At 47.7% G+C, this 22,742-nt stretch overlaps 1 protein-coding gene across 6 annotated transcripts in view; it reads right to left on the minus strand.

Moving 5' to 3' along the window:
- LOC118378666 (SWI/SNF-related matrix-associated actin-dependent regulator of chromatin subfamily D member 1) overlaps window positions 1-19,178 on the minus strand; it is a 50,814-nt gene extending 31,636 nt beyond the window's left edge. For 5 of the 6 annotated variants that reach the window (XM_052526371.1, XM_052526375.1, XM_052526374.1 and 2 more), the window contains exon 1: window positions 18,949-19,178. In XM_052526371.1, the coding sequence (XP_052382331.1) occupies window positions 18,949-19,134 (186 nt within the window). In that variant the 5' untranslated portion in view covers window positions 19,135-19,178. The remainder of the gene's footprint in view (window positions 1-18,948) is intronic. The other variant, XM_052526376.1, reaches the window with a different exon arrangement.
- Window positions 19,179-22,742: the final 3,564 nt, after the last annotated feature.

Raw genomic sequence — 22,742 nt, forward strand, 5'->3', positions numbered from 1 at the left:
AAGAGAGGCAAAAAGAGACAGGGGGGAGAGAGTCTGGAAGAGAGGCGAAAAGAGACAGGGGGGAGAGAGTCTGGAAGAGGGCAAAAAGGACAGGGGGGAGAGAGTCTGGAGAGAGGCGAAAAGACAGGGGGAGAGAGTCTGGAAGAGAGGCAAAAAGAGACAGGGGGGAGAGTCTGGAAGAGAGGCGAAAAGAGACAGGGGGAAGAGAGTCTGGAAGAGAGGCAAAAAGAGACAGGGGGGAGAGAGTCTGGAAGAGAGGCAAAAGAGACAGGGGGGAGAGAGTCTGGAAGAGAGGCAAAAGAGACAGGGGAGGGGAGAGAGTCTGGAAGAGAGGCAAAAAGAGACAGGGGGGAGTCTGGAAGAGAGGCTGGAGACAGGGGGGGAGAGAGTCTGGAAGAGAGGCGAAAAGAGACAGGGGGAGGGGGAGTCTGGAAGAGAGGCGAAAAGAGACAGGGGAGGGAGAGAGTCTGGAAGAGAGGCGAAAAGAGACAGGGGAGGGGAGAGAGTCTGGAAGAGAGGCGAAAAGAGACAGGGAGGGGAGAGAGTCTGGAAGAGAGGCGAAAAGAGACAGGGGAGGGAGAGAGTCTGGGAGAGAGGCAAAAAGAGACAGGGGAGGGGAGAGAGTCTGGAAGAGAGGCGAAAAGAGACAGGGGAGGGAGAGAGTCTGGAAGAGAGGCAAAAAGAGACAGGGGAGGGGAGAGAGTCTGGAAGAGAGGCGAAAAGAGACAGGGGAGGGAGAGAGTCTGGAAGAGAGGCGAAAAGAGACAGGGGATGGAGAGAGTCGAAGAGAGGCGAAAAGAGACAGGGGAGGGGAGAGAGTCTGGAAGAGAGGCGAAAAGAGACAGGGGAGGGGAGAGAGTCTGGAAGAGAGGCGAAAAGAGACAGGGGGGGGAGAGTCTGGAAGAGAGGCGAAAAGAGACAGGGGAGGGGAGAGAGTCTGGAAGAGAGGCAAAAGAGACAGGGGAGGTGAGAGAGTCTGGAAGAGAGGCGAAAAGAGACAGGGGAGGTGAGAGAGTCTGGAAGAGAGGCGAAAAGAGACAGGGGAGGGGAGAGAGTCTGGAAGAGAGGCGAAAAGAGACAGGGGAGGGGAGAGAGTCTGGAAGAGAGGCGAAAAGAGACAGGGGAGGGGAGAGAGTCTGGAAGAGAGGCAAAAGAGACAGGGGAGGTGAGAGAGTCGAAGAGAGGCGAAAAGAGACAGGGGAGGGGAGAGAGTCTGGAAGAGAGGCGAAAAGAGACAGGGGAGGGGAGAGAGTCTGGAAGAGAGGCGAAAAGAGACAGGGGAGGGGAGAGAGTCTGGAAGAGAGGCGAAAAGAGACAGGGGAGGGGAGAGAGTCTGGAAGAGAGGCGAAAAGAGACAGGGGAGGGAGAGTCTGGAAGAGAGGCGAAAAGAGACAGGGGGAGAGAATCTGGAAGAGAGGCAAAAAAGAGACAGGGGGAGAGAGTCTGGAAGAGAGGCGAAAAGAGACAGGGGGAGAGAGTCTGGAAGAGAGGCAAAAAGAGACAGGGGGGAGAGAGTCTGGAAGAGAGGCGAAAAGAGACAGGGGGGAAGAGTCTGGAAGAGAGGCAAAAGAGACAGGGGGAGAGAGTCTGGAAGAGAGGCAAAAAGAGACAGGGGGGAGAGAGTCTGGAAGAGAGGCAAAAAGAGACAGGGGAGGGAGAGAGTCTGGAAGAGAGGCGAAAAGAGACAGGGGAGGGGAGAGAGTCTGGAAGAGAGGCGAAAAGAGACAGGGGGGGAGAGAGTCTGGAAGAGAAGCGAAAGAGACAGGGGAGGGAGAGAGTCTGGAAGAGAGGCAAAAAGAGACAGGGGAGGTGAGAGAGTCTGGAAAAGAAGCAAAAGAGACAGGGGAGGGGAAAGAGTCTGGAAAAGAGGCAAAAGAGACAGGGGAGGGGAGAGAGTCTGGAAGAGAGGCAAAAAGAGACAGGGGAGGGGAGAGAGTCTGGAAAAGAAGCAAAAAGAGACAGGGGGGAGAGAGTCTGGAAGAGAGGCAAAAAGAGACAGGGGGAGAGAGTCTGGAAGAGAGGCAAAAAGAGACAGGGGAGGGAGAGAGTCTGGAAAAGAAGCAAAAAGAGACAGGGAAGGGGAGAGAGTCTGGAAGAGAGGCGAAAAGAGACAGGGGAGGGGAGAGAGTCTGGAAGAGAGGCAAAAAGAGACAGGGGAGGGGAGAGAGTCTGGAAGAGAGGCAAAAAGAGACAGGGGAGGGGAGAGAGTCTGGAAGAGAGGCAAAAAGAGACAGGGGAGGGGAGAGAGTCTGGAAGAGAGGCAAAAAGAGACAGGGGAGGGGAGAGAGTCTGGAAGAGAGGCAAAAAGAGACAGGGGGGGGAGAGTCTGGAAGAGAGGCGAAAAGAGACAGGGGGGAGAGAGTCTGGAAGAGAGGCAAAAAGAGACAGGGGGGGAGAGAGTCTGGAAGAGAGGCGAAAAGAGACAGGGGGAGAGAGTCTGGAAGAGAGGCAAAAAGAGACAGGGGGAGAGAGTCTGGAAGAGAGGCAAAAAGAGACAGGGGGAGAGAGAGTCTGGAAGAGAGGCAAAAGAGACAGGGGGAGAGAGTCTGGAAGAGAGGCAAAAAGAGACAGGGGGAGAGAGTCTGGAAGAGAGGCAAAAGAGACAGGGGAGGGGAGAGAGTCTGGAAGAGAGGCAAAAGAGACAGGGGAGGGGGAGTCTGGAAGACGAGAGACAGGGGAGGGAGAGAGTCTGGAAGAGAGGCGAAAAGAGACAGGGGAGGGGGAGTCTGGAAGAGAGGCGAAAAGAGACAGGGGAGGGGAGAGAGTCTGGAAGAGAGGCGAAAAGAGACAGGGGAGGGGAGAGAGTCTGGAAGAGAGGCGAAAAGAGACAGGGGAGGGGAGAGAGTCTGGAAGAGAGGCAAAAAGAGACAGGGGGGGAGAGAGTCTGGAAGAGAGGCAAAAAGAGACAGGGGAGGGGAGAGAGTCTGGAAGAGAGGCAAAAGAGAGACAGGGGAGGGAGAGAGTCTGGAAGAGAGGCGAAAAGAGACAGGGGAGGGGAGAGAGTCTGGAAGAGAGGCGAAAAGAGACAGGGGAGGGAGAGAGTCTGGAAGAGAGGCAAAAGAGACAGGGGATGGAGAGAGTCGAAGAGAGGCTAAAAGGACAGGGGAGGGAGAGAGTCTGGAAGAGAGGTGAAAAGAGACAGGGGAGGGGAGAGAGTCTGGAAGAGAGGCAAAAAGAGACAGGGGGAGAGAGTCTGGAAGAGAGGCGAAAAGAGACAGGGGAGGGGAGAGAGTCTGGAAGAGAGGCAAAAAGAGACAGGGGGGGGGAGAGAGTCTGGAAGAGAGGCGAAAAGAGACAGGGGGGGGGAGAGAGTCTGGAAGAGAGGCGAAAAGAGACAGGGGAGGGGAGAGAGTCTGGAAGAGAGGCGAAAAGAGACAGGGGGGGGAGAGAGTCTGGAAGAGAGGCAAAAAGAGACAGGGGAGGGAGAGAGTCTGGAAGAACAAAAGAGACAGGGGGAGAGAGTCTGGAAGAGGCGAAAAGAGACAGGGGGAGAGAGTCTGGAAGAGGGCAAAAAGAGACAGGGGGGGGAGAGAGTCTGGAAGAGAGGCGAAAAGAGACAGGGGAGGGGAGAGAGTCTGGAAGAGAGGCAAAAAGAGACAGGGGAGGGGAGAGAGTCTGGAAGAGAGGCGAGGAAAAGATGGATGGCGTTTGATGGTAGGAGAAAATAGGATTAAAGAGACGAAATGTAGGACAAGAGGCAAAGAAAAAGAAGTAAAGAAAATGTTTGTTTTTTTTATTGTGGGACAGAAGACGAAGGTGCTGTAGATGGTTGAGATGTGAGAAACAAAATGGCTTATTTTCCATCATCTACAGGTATATTATATTTCTCCTTGCAGGTGTTATTGCTGTCTTACACAAAACAGAGCACGGTTGTATTCTCCTGACGTGGCGTACCGAATGTGTTCTAGAACGGATGTGTTCTAGAACGGATGTGTTCTGTCCCGCAGTCAGGGTCAAGGATGTGTTCTGTTCTGTCACGCAGTCAGGGTCAAGGATGTGTTCTAGAACGAATGTGTTCTGTCCCGCAGTCAGGGTCAAGGATGTGTTCTGTTCTGTCCCGCAGTCAGGGTCAAGGATGTGTTCTGTTCTGTCCCGCAGTCAGGGTCAAGGATGTGTTCTGTTCTGTCCCGCAGTCAGGGTCAAGGATGTGTTCTGTTCTGTCCCGCAGTCAGGGTCAAGGATGTGTTCTGTTCTGTCCCGCAGTCAGGGTCAAGGATGTGTTCTGTTCTGTCCCGCAGTCAGGGTCAAGGATGTGTTCTGTTCTGTCCCGCAGTCAGGGTCAAGGATGTGGCTAGGTGAGGACGGTAGTGGAAGGAATTACTACTAACAATGGACCAGCCCCTGACAAATCATTTTATGTTTGAGCCAAGCATCATCTATCGCAGGGATGGACAACTGGCGGCCCTTGGATCCATACTGTTTAAGGAACTCAGTCGGAGTCTCAACTTACTGTGGTGCCTCTCTGTTTTTTTATTGTGGGAACCTCTCTGACCGCTAGGCCGCGCCTGCCTCTCTGACCGCTAGGCCGCGCCTGCCTCTCTGACCGCTAGGCCGCGCCTGCCTCTCTGACCGCTAGGCCGCGCCTGCCTCTCTGACCGCTAGGCCGCGCCTGCCTCTCTGGCCGCTAGGCCACCTGCCTCTCTGGCCGCTAGGCCACCTGCCTCTCTGGCCGCTAGGCTACCTGCCTCTCTGGCCGCTAGGTTACCTGCCACCCCTCCTCTCTGACCGCTAGGCTACCTGCCACCCCTCCACTCTAACCGCTAGGCTACCTGCCACCCCGACCACTAGGTTACCTGCCACCCCTCCACTCTAACCACTAGGCTACCTGCCTCTCCGACCGCTAGGCTACCTGCCTCTCCGACCGCTAGGCTACCTGCCACCCCGACCGCTAGGCTACCTGCCACCCCGACCGCTAGGTTACCTGCCACCCCTCCACTCTAACCGCTAGGCTACCTGCCTCTCTGACCGCTAGGCTACCTGCCTCTCTGACCGCTAGGCTACCTGCCTCTCTGACCGCTAGGCTACCTGCCTCTCTGACCGCTAGGCTACCTGCCTCTCCGACCGCTAGGCTACCTGCCTCTCCGACCGCTAGGCTACCTGCCTCTCTGACCGCTAGGCTACCTGCCTCTCTGACCGCTAGGCTACCTGCCTCTCTGACCGCTAGGCTACCTGCCACCCCTCCACTCTAACCACTAGGTTACCTGCCACCCCTCCACTCTAACCACTAGGCTACCTGCCTCTCCGACCGCTAGGCTACCTGCCTCTCCGACCGCTAGGCTACCTGCCTCTCCGACCGCTAGGCTACCTGCCTCTCCGACCGCTAGGCTGCCTGCCACCCCCGACCGCTAGGTTGCCTGCCACCCCTCCGACCGCTAGGCTACCTGCCACCCGACCGCTAGGCTACCTGCCACCCCGACCGCTAGGCTGCCTGCCTCTCCGACCGCTAGGCTACCTGCCTCTCCGACCGCTAGGCTACCTGCCTCTCCGACCGCTAGGCTACCTGCCTCTCTGAGCACTAGGCTACCTGCCTCGCCGACCACTAGGTTACCTGCCACCCCTCCACTCTAACCACTAGGTTAACTGCCACCCCGACCACTAGGTTACCTGCCACCCCTCCACTAACCACTAGGCTACCTGCCACCCTCCACTCTAACCACTAGGCTACCTGCCTCGCCGACCACTAGGTTACCTGCCACCCTCCACTCTAACCACTAAGTTACCTGCCTCTCCGACCACTAGGCTACCTGCCACCCCTCCACTCTAACCGCTAGGCTGCCTGCCACCCTCCACTCTAACCGCTAGGCTACCTGCCACCCCTCCACTCTAACCGCTAGGCTACCTGCCACCCCACCGCCGCTAGGTTACCTGCCACCCCTCCACTCTAACCGCTAGGTTACCTGCCACCCCTCCACTCTGACCGCTAGGCTACCTGCCACCCCTCCACTCTGACCGCTAGGCTACCTGCCTCTCTGACCGCTAGTCTCTGACCGCTAGGCTACCTGCCTCTCTGACCGCTAGGCTACCTGCCTCTCTGACCGCTAGGCTACCTGCCTCTCTGACCGCTAGTCTCTGACCGCTAGGCTACCTGCCTCTCTGACCGCTAGGCTACCTGCCTCTCTGACCGCTAGGCTACCTGCCTCTCTGACCGCTAGGCTACCTGCCACCCCTCCTCTCTGACCGCTAGTCTACCTGCCTCTCTAACCGCTAGGCTACCTGCCACCCCTCCTCTCTGACCGCTAGGCTACCTGCCTCTCCGACCGCCTAGGCTACCTGCCTCGCCGACCGCTAGGCTACCTGCCACCGCTAGGCTACCTGCCTCACCCTCCACCGCTAGGCTACCTGCCACCCCTCCACCGACCGCTAGGCTACCTGCCACCCCACTCTACCGCTAGGTTACCTGCCACCCCTCCACTCTGACCGCTAGGCTACCTGCCTCTCTGACCGCTAGTCTCTGACCGCTAGGCTACCTGCCTCTCTGACCGCTAGGCTACCTGCCTCTCTGACCGCTAGGCTACCTGCCTCTCTGACCGCTAGGCTACCTGCCACCCCTCCACTCTAACCACTAGGCTACCTGCCTCTCTAACCACTAGGCTACCTGCCTCCCCGACCACTAGGTTACCTGCCACCCTCCACTCTAACCACTAGGTTACCTGCCACCCCGACCACTAGGTTACCTGCCACCCCTCCACTCTAACCACTAGGCTACCTGCCACCCCTCCACTCTAACCGCTAGGTTACCTGCCACCCCTCCACTCTGACCGCTAGGCTACCTGCCACCCCTCCACTCTGACCGCTAGGCTACCTGCCTCTCTGACCGCTAGTCTCTGACCGCTAGGCTACCTGCCTCTCTGACCGCTAGGCTACCTGCCTCTGACCGCTAGGCTACCTGCCTCTCTGACCGCTAGTCTCTGACCGCTAGGCTACCTGCCTCTCTGACCGCTAGGCTACCTGCCTCTCTGACCGCTAGGCTACCTGCCTCTCTGACCGCTAGGCTACCTGCCACCCCTCCACTCTAACCACTAGGCTACCTGCCTCTCTAACCGCTAGGCTACCTGCCACCCCTCCTCTCTGACCGCTAGGCTACCTGCCTCGCCGACCGCTAGGCTACCTGCCTCGCCGACCGCTAGGCTACCTGCCTCTCTGACCGCTAGGCTACCTGCCTCGCCGACCGCTAGGCTACCTGCCTCTCCACCGCTAGGACCGCTAGGCTACCTGCCTCTCTGACCGCTAGTCTCTGACCTGCCTCTCCGACCGCTAGGCTACCTGCCTCTCTGACCGCTAGGCTACCTGCCTCTCTGACCGCTAGGCTACCTGCCACTCTGACCACTAGGCTACCTGCCACCCCTCCACTCTAACCACTAGGCTACCTGCCACCCCTCCACTCTAACCACTAGGCTACCTGCCACCCCTCCACTCTAACCACTAGGCTACCTGCCACCCCGACCACTAGGCTACCTGCCACCCCTCCACCTAACCACTAGGTTACCTGCCACCCGACCACTAGGCTACCTGCCACCCTCCACCTAACCACTAGGTTACCTGCCACCCCGACCACTCTACCTGCCTCGCCGACCGCTAGGCTACCTGCCTCGCCGACCGCTAGGCTACCTGCCTCTCTGACCGCTAGGCTACCTGCCTCTCTGACCGCTAGGCTACCTGCCACCCCGACCGCTAGGTTACCTGCCACCCCTCCACTCTAACCACTAGGTTACCTGCCACCCCAACCACTAGGTTACCTGCCACCCCTCCACTCCGACCGCTAGGCTGCATGCCTCCTCCGACCGCTAGGCTGCATGCCTCTCCGACCGCTAGGCTGCATGCCTCTCCGACCGCTAGGCTGCATGCCTCTCCGACCGCTAGGCTGCATGCCTCTCCGACCCCTGCCATGCCTCTAACCACTAGGCTACATGCCACTCCGACCACTAGGCTGCATGCCTCCCGATCCACTAGGCTGCATGCCTCTCCGATCGCTAGGCTACCTGCCACCCCTGACCACTAGGTTACCTGCCACCCCTCCACTCTAACCACTAGGCTACCTGCCTCCTCTGACCACTAGGTTACCTGCCACCCCTCCACTCTAACCACTAGGCTACCTGCCTCCTCTGACCACTAGGTTACCTGCCACCCCTCCTCTCTAACCACTAGGCTACCTGCCACCCCTCCTCTCTAACCACTAGGCTACCTGCCACCCCTCCACTCTAACCACTAGGCTACCTGCCACCCCTCCACTCTAACCACTAGGCTACCTGCCACCCCTCCACTCTAACCACTAGGCTACCTGCCACCCCTCCACTCTAACCACTAGGCTACCTGCCACCCCTCCTCTCTAACCACTAGGCTACCTGCCACCCCCCACTCTAACCACTAGGCTACCTGCCTCGCCGACCACTAGGCTACCTGCCACCCCTCCTCTCTAACCACTAGGCTACCTGCCACCCCTCCTCTCTAACCACTAGGCTACCTGCCACCCCTCCTCTCTAACCACTAGGCTACCTGCCACCCCTCCACTCTAACCACTAGGTTACCTGCCACCCCTCCACTCTAACCACTAGGCTACCTGCCACCCCTCCTCTCTAACCACTAGGCTACCTGCCACCCCTGTCACCAAGGTCAGGACTCTACTGATTCTCTGGATAGAGGATGGTTCAAAGGCATGAAAATGAGATTTAAAAAAAAAATTTGCCGTTATTTATGAATAACTATAAGACTCTAATAAATAGAGGACATTGGTAAGCAGCAACAAGTGGATAATGTGTTGAAATACAGGCAGGAGTGCTTTGTTACAGATCGGAAGTCAACTAAACCATCATTGAAGGACAACATAAACGTCGGCCAACACAACAGATTGAATTAAAAACAACCTTGTATTGAATAAAGGCCACTCACCATCCTAAAAATGTGCAATTTGCATCAAAGTTTTGAAAAATAAATCAAATGCATGTTGTACCCCATACAATGCACATACTTCCTAATATATATATATATATATATATATTAATTTATAACCTGTAAATATTATACCAAATTCACCCTTAAAAATCATACCAAGCAATGGTTACGGAAACAGGCACGACTTGCAGGTGCACAATAAAAACACCCCCCACATCACTCACCAATCCATGTGCTAGGAACTCAAACAGGCGACTTCGTGTTTCTGAATGCATGAGTGCTTCTAGAAGAAGTAGTAGCGACAGTAGCAGGCTGAAGAATAAAAACAGATCAGCGAGGCTAAAGCCAGAGACACACCCCTCTCTCTCCCTCTCCGACAGCCTTCAAGGGGAGTGCTGTGTTCGGCTGTCATCAACACTGAAGCACTCTACCCTCTCCTGTTCTCTACTGTAAGGCAAGCTACAGCCGCACACTGTCTGCAGATCACACCACACCTGGGTCGTGTTCATTATGCAATGACGTAACAAAACGTTTTCAAATGGAACAATGCCTTTCTTATTTGACAAGTCCAGGTGGTCCGCTCCCCGTTTTCAGTGTGTTTGGAATCTCATGACCCTGCCTGCAGCCTCTGCGCCCTGCCTGCAGCCTCTGCGCCCTGCCTGCAGCCTCTGCGCCCTGCCTGCAGCCTCTGCGCCCTGCCTGCAGCCTCTGCGCCCTGCCTGCAGCCTCTGCGCCCTGCCTGCAGCCTCTGCTGAAAAGCTGCCATCTGGCCTCTTCTATTTATTCTTTAGTTTTCATCCACAGCAGAGAACGTATTCTCACATTCGTCACCATAGTGATTTAAACGAGTCACGTAGATAGAACAAGTTCTAAAGCAGAGGTTTGTAAATAAAAATACATTTAAAAAAAAGGATAGCTGGAAGAGAGCTAGCCACTGAAAAGGATAGCTGGAAGAGAGCTAGCCACTGAAAAGGATAGCTGGAAGAGAGCTAGCCACTGAAAAGGATAGCTGGAAGAGAGCTAGCCACTGAAAAGGATAGCTGGAAGAGAGCTAGCCACTGAAAAGGATAGCTGGAAGAGAGCTAGCCACTGAAAAGGATAGCTGGAAGAGAGCTAGCCACTGAAAAGGATAGCTGGAAGAGAGCTAGCCACTGAAAAGGATAGCTGGAAGAGAGCTAGCCACTGAAAAGGATAGCTGGAAGAGAGCTAGCCACTGAAAAGGATAGCTGGAAGAGAGCTAGCCACTGAAAAGGATAGCTGGAAGAGAGCTAGCCACTGAAAAGGATAGCTGGAAGAGAGCTAGCCACTGAAAAGCTGGCTTCTAATTATTTCTTTATTGCCAATGCCATTTTGTTTGAAAACCTCTTGCCCATTGTGTTCAAGGTAGAAGGAGATTGGAGTTAACATAAGACAAATCCAAGTGGGATGTATCTTTTCACTAATAAACTGCCCACACATTTGTAAACGTGGCCATTACTGTGTGCGAGGCGACTGAAGAATGCAACGGGAAAAAAACCATTAAAATTTCTATAAATCATTTTTCACTCAAGTCACCACATCTCTGTGCAACCTTGGTCTTCTACAGAACAATTGGGGAGCGCTTCTAAGGCTAACAGAATGTGTGGCTGAGTGACTATGAAGGAACAATTGGGGAGTGCTTCTAAGGCTAACAGAATGTGTGGCTGAGTGACTATGAAGGATGCTGCCATCATTGAGATTGGCGTTTGTGTTCCACGTCGTCAAGGCCACGAGAGAAGATTAGAACATCCTTTCACTGAGAAATGTTTTTCCAGTTGAATTGTTGTGATAACAACAACAAAATGTGTGTGTGTGTGTGTGTGTGTGTGTGTGTGTGTGTGTACATTGTGTCAAATTCAATGACCACATACTGACACCCACACCCCAAACGTTTAACTAGCAGTACTTCTGTTTTTTTTTTTTACGTTACTAAAGCACCAAACACATTTTTGCTCTGCCAGAATGACCCCCTCTCATCTGCAACTGTAGCTGACGGCATCAAACGGTTTTGCATCATGAGCTGTGATAACCATTGATATCAAACAGCTGTATAGCCGTAGCAGGAGATTCTTTTTCAAACGGTTTTGCATCATTAGCTGTGATAACCATTGATATCAAACAGCTGTATAGCCGTAGCGGGAGATTCTTTTTCAAACGGTTTTGCATCATGAGCTGTGATAACCATTGATATCAAACAGCTGTATAGCCGTAGCGGGAGATTCTTTTTCAAACGGTTTTGCATCATTAGCTGTGATAACCATTGATATCAAACAGCTGTATAGCCGTAGCGGGAGATTCTTTTTCAAACGGTTTTGCATCATTAGCTGTGATAACCATTGATATCAAACAGCTGTATAGCCGTAGCGGGAGATTCTTTTTCAAACGGTTTTGCATCATTAGCTGTGATAACCATTGATATCAAACAGCTGTATAGCCGTAGCGGGAGATTCTTTTCAAACGGTTTTGCATCATTAGCTGTGATAACCATTGATATCAAACAGCTGTATAGCCGTAGGGGAGATTCTTTTTCAAACGGTTTTGCATCATGAGCTGTGATAACCATTGATATCAAACAGCTGTATAGCCGTAGCAGGAGATTCTTTTTCAAACGGTTTTGCATCATTAGCTGTGATAACCATTGATATCAAACAGCTGTATAGCCGTAGCGGGAGATTCTTTTTCAAACGGTTTTGCATCATGAGCTGTGATAACCATTGATATCAAACAGCTGTATAGCCGTAGCGGGAGATTCTTTTTCAAACGGTTTTCCATCATTAGCTGTGATAACCATTGATATCAAACAGCTGTATAGCCGTAGCGGGAGATTCTTTTTCAAACGGTTTTGCATCATGAGCTGTGATAAAACCATTGATATCAAACAGCTGTATAGCCGTAGCGGGAGATTATTTTTCAAACGGTTTTGCATCATGAGCTGTGATAACCATTGATATCAAACAGCTGTATAGCCGTAGCGGGAGATTCTTTTTCAAACGGTTTTCCATCATTAGCTGTGATAACCATTGATATCAAACAGCTGTATAGCCGTAGCGGGAGATTCTTTTTCAAACGGTTTTCCATCATTAGCTGTGATAACCATTGATATCAAACAGCTGTATAGCCGCTAGCGGAGATTCTTTTTCAAACGGTTTTGCATCATGAGCTGTGATAACCATTGATATCAAACAGCTGTATAGCCGTAGCGGGAGATTCTTTTTCAAACGGTTTTGCATCATGAGCTGTGATAACCATTGATATCAAACAGCTGTATAGCCGTAGCGGGAGATTCTTTTTCAAACGGTTTTGCATCATTAGCTGTGATAACCATTGATATCAAACAGCTGTATAGCCGTAGCGGGAGATTCTTTTTCAAACGGTTTTGCATCATGAGCTGTGATAACCATTGATATCAAACAGCTGTATAGCCGTAGCGGGAGATTCTTTTTCAAACGGTTTTCCATCATTAGCTGTGATAACCATTGATATCAAACAGCTGTATAGCCGTAGCGGGAGATTCTTTTTCAAACGGTTTTGCATCATTAGCTGTGATAACCATTGATATCAAACAGCTGTATAGCCGTAGCGGGAGATTCTTTTTCAAACGGTTTTGCATCATGAGCTGTGATAACCATTGATATCAAACAGCTGTATAGCCGTAGCGGGAGATTCTTTTTCAAACGGTTTTGCATCATGAGCTGTGATAACCATTGATATCAAACAGCTGTATAGCCGTAGCGGGAGATTCTTTTTCAAACGGTTTTCCATCATTAGCTGTGATAACCATTGATATCAAACAGCTGTATAGCCGTAGCGGGAGATTCTTTTTCAAACGGTTTTGCATCATGAGCTGTGATAACCATTGATATCAAACAGCTGTATAGCCGTAGCGGGAGATTCTTTTTCAAACGGTTTTCCATCATTAGCTGTGATAACCATTGATATCAAACAGCTGTATAGCCGTAGCGGGAGATTCTTTTTCAAACGGTTTTGCATCATTAGCTGTGATAACCATTGATATCAAACAGCTGTATAGCCGTAGCGGGAGATTCTTTTTCAAACGGTTTTGCATCATTAGCTGTGATAACCATTGATATCAAACAGCTGTATAGCCGTAGCGGGAGATTCTTTTTCAAACGGTTTTGCATCATGAGCTGTGATAACCATTGATATCAAACAGCTGTATAGCCGTAGCGGGAGATTCTTTTTCAAACGGTTTTGCATCATGAGCTGTGATAACCATTGATATCAAACAGCTGTATAGCCGTAGCTTTTTCAAACGGTTTTGCATCATGAGCTGTGATAACCATTGATATCAAACAGCTGTATAGCCGTAGCGGGAGATTCTTTTTCAAACGGTTTTGCATCATGAGCTGTGATAACCATTGATATCAAACAGCTGTATAGCCGTAGCGGGAGATTCTTTTTCAAACGGTTTTGCATCATGAGCTGTGATAACCATTGATATCAAACAGCTGTATAGCCGTAGCGGGAGATTCTTTTTCAAACGGTTTTGCATCATTAGCTGTGATAACCATTGATATCAAACAGCTGTATAGCCGTAGCGGGAGATTCTTTTTCAAACGGTTTTGCATCATTAGCTGTGATAACCATTGATATCAAACAGCTGTATAGCCGTAGCGGGAGATTCTTTTTCAAACGGTTTTGCATCATGAGCTGTGATAACCATTGATATCAAACAGCTGTATAGCCGTAGCAGGAGATTCTTTTTCAAACGGTTTTGCATCATGAGCTGTGATAACCATTGATATCAAACAGCTGTATAGCCGTAGCGGGAGATTCTTTTTCAAACGGTTTTGCATCATGAGCTGTGATAACCATTGATATCAAACAGCTGTATAGCCGTAGCAGGAGATTCTTTTTCAAACGGTTTTGCATCATTAGCTGTGATAACCATTGATATCAAACAGCTGTATAGCCGTAGCAGGAGATTCTTTTTCAAACGGTTTTGCATCATTAGCTGTGATAACCATTGATATCAAACAGCTGTATAGCCGTAGCGGGAGATTCTTTTTCAAACGGTTTTGCATCATGAGCTGTGATAACCATTGATATCAAACAGCTGTATAGCAGATTCTTTTTCAAACGGTTTTCATCATTAGCTGTGATAACCATTGATATCAAACAGCTGTATAGCCGTAGCGGAGATTCTTTTTCAAACGGTTTTGCATCATTAGCTGTGATAACCATTGATATCAAACAGCTGTATAGCCGTAGCGGGAGATTCTTTTTCAAACGGTTTTGCATCATTAGCTGTGATAACCATTGATATCAAACAGCTGTATAGCCGTAGCGGGAGATTCTTTTTCAAACGGTTTTGCATCATTAGCTGTGATAACCATTGATATCAAACAGCTGTATTAGCGGGAGATTATTTTTCAAACGGTTTTGCATCATTAGCTGTGATAACCATTGATATCAAACAGCTGTATAGCCGTAGCGGGAGATTATTTTTCAAACGGTTTTGCATCATTAGCTGTGATAACCATTGATATCAAACAGCTGTATAGCCGTAGCGGGAGATTATTTTTCAAACGGTTTTGCATCATGAGCTGTGATAACCATTGATATCAAACAGCTGTATAGCCGTAGCGGAGATTATTTTTCAAACGGTTTTGCATCATTAGCTGTGATAACCATTGATATCAAACAGCTGTATAGCCGTAGCGGGAGATTATTTTTCAAACGGTTTTGCATCATTAGCTGTGATAACCATTGATATCAAACAGCTGTATAGCCGTAGCGGGAGATTCTTTTTCAAACGGTTTTGCATCATGAGCTGTGATAACCATTGATATCAAACAGCTGTATAGCCGTAGCGGGAGATTCTTTTTCAAACGGTTTTGCATCATTAGCTGTGATAACCATTGATATCAAACAGCTGTATAGCCGTAGCGGGAGATTCTTTTTCAAACGGTTTTGCATCATGAGCTGTGATAACCATTGATATCAAACAGCTGTATAGCCATAGCAGGAGATTATTTTTTTCCGACCAACCTTTTCTTGCCGATACTTTCTTAAAAATACTCGATTTGGAAGTCACCGTTTTGCCCCATGAGGTAATCCAACGATGTACACGCCTGCCATTTTGTCCATTTCTCATCTTCTCTCATTGAGACAGGTGCAAAGCAATCAATGATATATCTGAGTCTCACTCAGTGTATCACAGCCACACGTCTCAAACAATGAGAGAAAGTAAGAAATAGATAAGATGGTGGCGTATACATAATTGGATTACCTCAAAAATAAAATAGGTAAAATAAAAAATAAAAATTATAAACATTTTGTATTAGATATTTATATATATATATATATATATATATATATATATATACACACACTGAGTACACCAAACATTAGGAACACCTTCCTGAGTTCATCAAATGATGAATTAAGGTTGTTCCGAGGGGATAAGTGATGGGAGCAACTCAATATTAGGAAGGTGTTCCTAATGTTTGGTGTACTCAGTGTGTATATATATATATATATATATATATATATATATATATATATATATATATATATAAACAAATAAATATCTAATACAAAATGTTTATAATTTTTATTTTATTTTTTATTTTACCTTTATTTAACCAGGCAAGTCAGTTAAGAACAAATTCTTATTTTCAATGATGGCCTAGGAACAGTGGGTTAACTGCCTGTTCAGGGGCAGAACGACAGATTTGTACCTTGTCAGCTCAGGGATTCGAACTTGCAACCTTTCGATAATTATAGTACACAGAGAAAATAGTACATTTTAATGTTTCCTCCCCCCTGTGGCAAGCTGTGACATACTGTGCTGCCAACTATATAACAGACCTTTCCCCCAAAGGTACACAAAGGTTACCTTTTTTGAATTGTTTAAAAATGTGTAGACATTTCCATTGTGACTTTGGGGAAGGACTCCCTAACTAATAAATAAATAAATAAATATATATATATATGGGGAAGAAAACTAGAACTTACATTCGCCGAATACAACAGGTGAAATGCTTACTTATATATATATAAGCCCTTCATCAACATTGTTGCTGAGAAAATACCTTTAAAAAAAGAAAGAGGTAAGAATAACAAATAATTAAAGAGAAGAAGTAAATGACAATAGTGGGGCTATATACAGGGGGCAATGATGGGGGGGGGTAGAAGCTGTTTAGAGGCCTCTTGGACCTAGACTTGGCACTCCGGTACCGCTGGGAGAACAGTCTATGACTAGGGTGGCTGGAGTCTTTGACAATTTTTAGGCCTTCCCCTGACACTACCTGGTATAGAGGTCCTGGATGGCAGGAAGATTGGCCCTGGTGATGTTCTCGGTCGTACTCACTACCCTCTGTAGTGCCTCGCAGCCGGAGGCCGAGCAGTTGCCATTACCAGGCAGTGATGCAACCCGTCAGGATGCTCTCGACGGTGCAGCTGTAAAATATTTTGAGGCTCTTGAGGACCCATGGAACATATTTTCAGAGGGGTCTTGGTTTGTTTGGACCACGATAGTTTGTTGTGGACGCCAAGGAACTTGAAGCTCTAAAACCTGCTCCACTACAGCCCCATCGATGAGAATGGGGGCGTGCTCGGTCCTCCTTTTTCCTGTAGTCCACAATCATCTCCTTTGTCTCGATAACATTGAGGGAGAGGTTGTTGTCCTTGTACCACACAGGCAGGTCTTGGACCTCCTCCCTATAGGCGGTCTCATCATTGTGAGAGTGTATAACCTGACAGCTGTATGTTCTCAATGTCATCGTTCAGCCACGACTCAGTGAAACATACGATTGTTTTTATTTTTATGTCCCATTGGTCAGATATACATGCTTTCAGTTCGTCCCATTTATTTCCCAGCGATTGAACATTAGCGAGCAGAACGGAAGGGCAGATTAGCCACTGGTCACCTGATCCTCAAAAGGCATCCTGATCTCTTTCCGCGAAACCTGTTTCCTTTTCCAGCTAATCACAGGGATCTGGGCCTGGTCTGGTGTCTGTAGTATATCTCTCGCGACAGTTTGAGGTGAGTAAATCCCAGTTCTGATATCCAGAAGCTCTTTTTGGTCATAAGAGATGGTAGCAGCAACATTACGTACAAAACAAGTTACGAACAACGCGAAAAGACAAAACAAAATAGCATGTTTGGTTAAGAGCCGATAAGACGGCAGCCATTCCCTCCGGCGTCATCAAAAGATCTTACCCTCCAAAGAGAATCTATGCAGCCGGCTATACACTTGTATCCCCGTGGACCTGTTCGTAGATAAAACATCCTCCATTTCAGGCTGCAAAGGCGTCGATTTCCTAATTAACCCGATATAATGGCAAGTAGGTGGGGAAATATGCTTACTTTCTTTATGAAGCACCATTTTCCACCATGCTATGGTGGGCTAATGCTACTTCCTGACATTACAACACGCAACATCTGGGACTAGCATTTAGCCCCTCTAGCACGGTGGAGAATATCGTTTCATAAAGAAATTTCGCATCATTTCCATCTTGTCACCGTTAGAAATTGGGTTAAGGAGGAAATCGATGCATTTTCAGCCTGAATGGAGACTGTTTTATGTATGAACCAGTCCACAGGGGATACGAACATATAACCAACTGCATAGATTTGCCTTTGGACGGGAAAGATGAAAGGACTCAACCAACTTAGCTGGTTCATTGTTGCCCACATGTGAGGAAGTTAGGCTAGCAAGCATTTTAGCTAGGTAGCCTATGAAAACAACTAAAAGCTGACGGAGCCGTAGACCGCTTGGCCAACATGAAAGAGTTGAGGAAAGCATTCAACTAGTCTACAAGTAGGGTGAATCCCCAAAAATGTTGTTTTACTTGGGCACCCAGACCGAAATCAGTACCATGGACAGCCGCATGATATTTAGTAACATTAATTGGACTAAATTGTCTCTGGTATCTTTAAATTTGTTTTCAGTGTATTAAACTAAGCATATATAGCCTTGTTGATTTGATGTGAATGTTTAAGTTGAAATGGTGCTGTAACAGCGGAGGCGATACTCTCGTCGTCTTTGTGCTGACTTGCGGAAACTCAGTGGTTCTAAATCAGTAGTTGTTTAGTAAAACTGTCAAACATTAACTTGTAACAGTTACATGACCTGCTCAAACATGCAATATTTGCTTTGTGGACTTCACAGGACAGATGTCGCTCTCCAGTTTTTGTGATGAAACAAACTTGTGTGTAGTTGAATTTATTCCGCCACCGCTGTGTGACTTGTTGTCACTGCCTTATTGTAATATCACGGTGGCGTATGAACAAATGAGCAAACATTGCAATTATCGTTGTAATATGGCTGTTTCACTGGCTTGGCCACACACCGCTACTGAAAAGAAAGAGTCCATGGTTATTAAGACCAGATCGTTCTTCCAAGATGTTTAGACCTTCATTACATTTAAGTCATTTTGCAGACGCTTTTACCCAGAGTGATTTACAGGAGCAATTAGGATTAAGCGTCTTGCTCAAGGGCACATCGACATTTGTCACCGAGGCAGCTCGGGGATTCGAACCTGCGATCTTTCGGTTACTTTAAGCTACGAAATATGAATCCGTGGTTATTCAAGGGTGCAACAGGTCACCTCGGGAGTAAAATGTCAGTTCGCTTTTCATAGCCGACACAGAGCAGAGGTCGAGACAGCGGGTGCGGTAGAGATCCACACACCATCCACTTTTCATTCAAACTAACGTAACTTCACAAGCTTAATGTCATCTGTGTAGCTAGCAAGCAAACAAGCGCCAAACAACGAGCAAATGGGCTAGCTAGCTAGCTACTGTACGACTTGCAGACCGAACAGCTCATCATACCAGGTGGTCATCGACAGTGTAGTTAGCTAACTAATTATGCATAACCATGCCACAGGAAAAAGCCACAAAAACAATCAACCAACAACGACAATTCAGTAAATTAGGGGGTCTTTACGAGTAAGGGCCCACATCGCTAACTAGATACTGTTAGCATAGGCTAGCTACCGCTTTGACAAAGGCTTTGTTCTAGCTTGCAGCTAGCTAAACGTAACGTTAGCCGTTAAGTCGTGGCTCACCGGGTATCCAGGCCCGGGCATCGGAGAACGATAGAGGTGGTTCTGTGCGCCCGATGAGGGTCCCATCCTTCCTCCAGGAGTACCAGGTCCCATGCCTGGTCCTCCACCTTGTACCGGGGGTCCGGGTCCCATTCCCCCGCCACCACCTCCCGTTGAAGCTGATTGAAAACTACCTCTGGCCGCCATCTCTTCTGGGTATCTCCGTCGCCGGATAGTGGAATGGAACTATCGCGAGAAGAGAGGAGTAGCGGAGTGATTATTTTAACAACAACGACCTCTGGTGTTTAATTTCAATTAAAACCAACCCTTATTGTGGTATAGATCGTTACATTCTACATTTTACATTATACATATAAAAGCAGTCTCTCAAAATGAAAGCAACCAAAACCTTTCTGTATACTAATATGACTCTCTCTGGAGAGAGAAACACTAGGCTACCCCAATTAGCCTTCAAACAGGTACAACAGGTTAAAATGTTAATATTATTGTATCTCTAGTATCTGTACTGTATTGAGAGGTAAAGAAATCCTATTTTAAAATGGTAAACATACACATTGGGGTGGCAGCGGAGCCTAGTGGTTAGAGCGTTGGACTAGTAACCGGAAGGTTGCGAGTTCAAACCCCCAAGCTGACAAGGTACAAATCTGTCGTTCTGCCCCTGAACAGGCAGTTAACCCACTGTTCCCAGGCCGGCATTGAAAATAAGAATATGTTCTTAACTGACTTGCCTGGTTAAATAAAGGTAAAATAAAAAATAAAACACGGATACACATATTTGACAAACATCTCATCTCATGAGGTAATTCTGAATGATTGACTTGTTCTTTTAAAGGCACTTGATCAGCCTGCATGGCTGCCTGCCATCGGTTTCATTTGCCACAATGGGGAGGAAACATAAAATGTACTGTTTTCTCTGTGTACTATAATTATAGTATATAGACAATATAGACAATCATTTACATGTTTTTAATTATTTATTTTGTTCCATTGTTTTAATACATATGAAATGTTGACCATTATAAACATTTTGTATTAGATATTTATTTTGTTTTATTTGTTTATATACATATATATATACGCTGAGTACACCAAACATTAGGAACACCTTCCTAATATTGAGTTGCTCCCAACATTGACCTTGTTATTCATGCCATTAAAGCCTTTTAAATGAGAATTTGAGAGAGAGAGAAAGATAGAGGGACAGAGACAAATGGCTCTGATGGAGAGAGATAGAACGAGGGGGAAGGAGAAAGGGAGAGGGGGAGAGAGGATTAGGGAGGAGATAATTGTTTGTTAACAAACAGTCAGTTCAGCTTGCTTGGTCAGCTTGTTTGATCACCGGGCTGGACATGACTCAACACTGAACATCTGGCAGCTGAAATATAATCTTGGTTGGGAAAACATTGTATACTGTATATACTTTTATTAATCCAATAAATGGCACAGCGAGAGAGAGAGAGAGAGAAAGATAGAGAGGATTGGGGACTGGAGTGTTGTTTATTAACAAACAGTTAGGTAGTTTCTCTCTCTTGCAGTGGCCTGTCTGGAACAAGACTCAATGTGGAAACAGTGGCTGAAATAAAATCATTGTTGCACACTGTGTTCATTTTCACAAAAACAACAGGATTTATTGGTTGGCTAACCACGCGGAAAGTATCATAGATTCATGGTACGTATAGATAGAGAGAGAGAGAGAGAGAGAGAGAGAGAGATAAGAGAGAGATAAGAGAGAGAGAGAGAGAGAGAGAGAGAGAGAGAGAGAGATAGAGAGAGATAAGAGAGAGAGAGAGAGAGAGATAAGAGAGAGAGAGAGAGAGAGAGAGAGAGAGAGATAAGAGAGAGATAAGAGAGAGAGAGAGAGAGAGAGATAAGAGAGATAAGAGAGAGAGAGAGAGATATAAGAGAGAGATAAGAGAGAGAGAGATATAAGAGAGAGAGAGAGAGAGAGAGAGAGAGAGAGAGAGAGAGAGAGAGAGAGTGGGCACATCCTCCTGCCCAGTGAAACTCTTTGTTCTGTTTGGCTGATGAAGCTGTCTGCTTGCTTCCTTCCTGTAGGCGGAGCAAAGCGGAGCAGAGCTGAGAGTGCACCATACCCAGACATCAACGTGACTTGAGACGTCAGGTGATGGTTGGGCCCAGTGTGTGTGTGTGTGTGTGCGTGCGTGCGTAAGTGTGTGTATTAATGCCAGGCCAGTGTCCAGACTGGACCTAAGTCAACATTGTGTCTTGTATAACTCACTATAGTGTAATGGCCGGGAGTTAATCAACACAATATACACCCTTTTACAGACTCACTTTGATGATGTCATTAATGATGTCATGAAACTCCCGGCCCATTAGCAGGCTTGCAGTCTGAAAAAAAATCAATACCATTTTCTCTTCTCCTGGGCCGTTTTACACTGGGATAAACGTGTGTTTCAAAGTTGGGGTTGTGATTTGTGTGTGTGTGTGTGTGTGTATTAAAGCTTCAACTACCTGCATTTAAAGTAACAAATCATACTACTTTTAGTTTTTAAATGAATGAACCGAAAAGAAGAACCCCAAATTTGACATAATAGAAAGTCTATGCACACTTGGAAGGCGGTTGTTTCCCAAATGGCTCCCTCTTCCCTATATAGTGCACAGTAATTATGTTTTACCTATTGACCAAGGCTCTGCACTATATAGGGAATAGGTTGCCATTTTATTTTAAACCTTTATTCAACTAGGCAAAATTCTTATTTACAAAGATGGCCTACCCCGGTCGACACTGGGCCAATTGTGCGCACCACCAGCATGTGTGTACGAGACTCCCAATCACAGCCAGATGTGATACAGCCTGGATTTGAACCAGGGACTGTAGTGACGCCTCTTGCACTGCGATGCAGTGCCTTAGACAGCTGTGCCACTCGGGAGCCTATATAGTGCACAGTAATCCAGGCTGAATCACATCCAGGTGTGATTGGGAGTCCCATAGGGCGGCGCACAATTGGCCCAGCGTTGTTTGGGGTGGCCAGGGTAGGCCGTCATTGTAAATAAGAATTTGTTCTTAACTGACTTGCCTAGTTAAATAAAGGTTTAAAATAAAATGGCACCCTCTTCCCTATATAGTGCAGAGCCTTGGTCAAAAGTAATAGGGTGCCATTCAGGACGCATACCATGTCCCAATTGTAATTGCTAATCCTCTTATCTACAGCTCTTAATGAACAGGATGCAAATTCGAGCCTCTGTGACCACTAGAGCACTGCTGCCGTCTTATCTAAGACATACGGCTGGGCCCACTAATTGCACTGCGAGATCTGACAGGATACATTAATACTTAGGTGGAAACGATTTTGCCTGGAAAACTGACAAATATTATGAGGTCGGAACCTGGGATACTTGTTTCTGTCCTAAAACACATCAATTCCACTTGTGATCAGAAAAGGGACGTTGAATAGTCTGGTACAGTATGTGAATGTACCGCAGCAGTGAAGAGAATTTTATCATTCCTAGATAGGCTTGGAAGAAAACATCAGACATTACCTCTGTAGTTATCTATTCTATAATACAGTATAATGTACAGTATATTAACACTAAATTGAGTAGACAACTGCATAAATCATGTAGCCTACATACAAAACTCACAAAGCATGTGATTGTATTCTCTGAATAACTTAATAAATAGAATAATATGTTCTGGAGAGCGTGTCGAATGCACTAACATAGACCCCTAAAAAAAACATCAATCATTGAAAAGTGCGATGCTACAGTTCAATGGATGTATGTATTAAAGTAATTCATCCATAATACCATGATTTATTATGATGATCACT

This window comes from Oncorhynchus keta, chromosome 10, assembly GCF_023373465.1.
Source record: "Oncorhynchus keta strain PuntledgeMale-10-30-2019 chromosome 10, Oket_V2, whole genome shotgun sequence".
NCBI classification, from domain to species: Eukaryota; Metazoa; Chordata; class Actinopteri; order Salmoniformes; family Salmonidae; genus Oncorhynchus; species Oncorhynchus keta.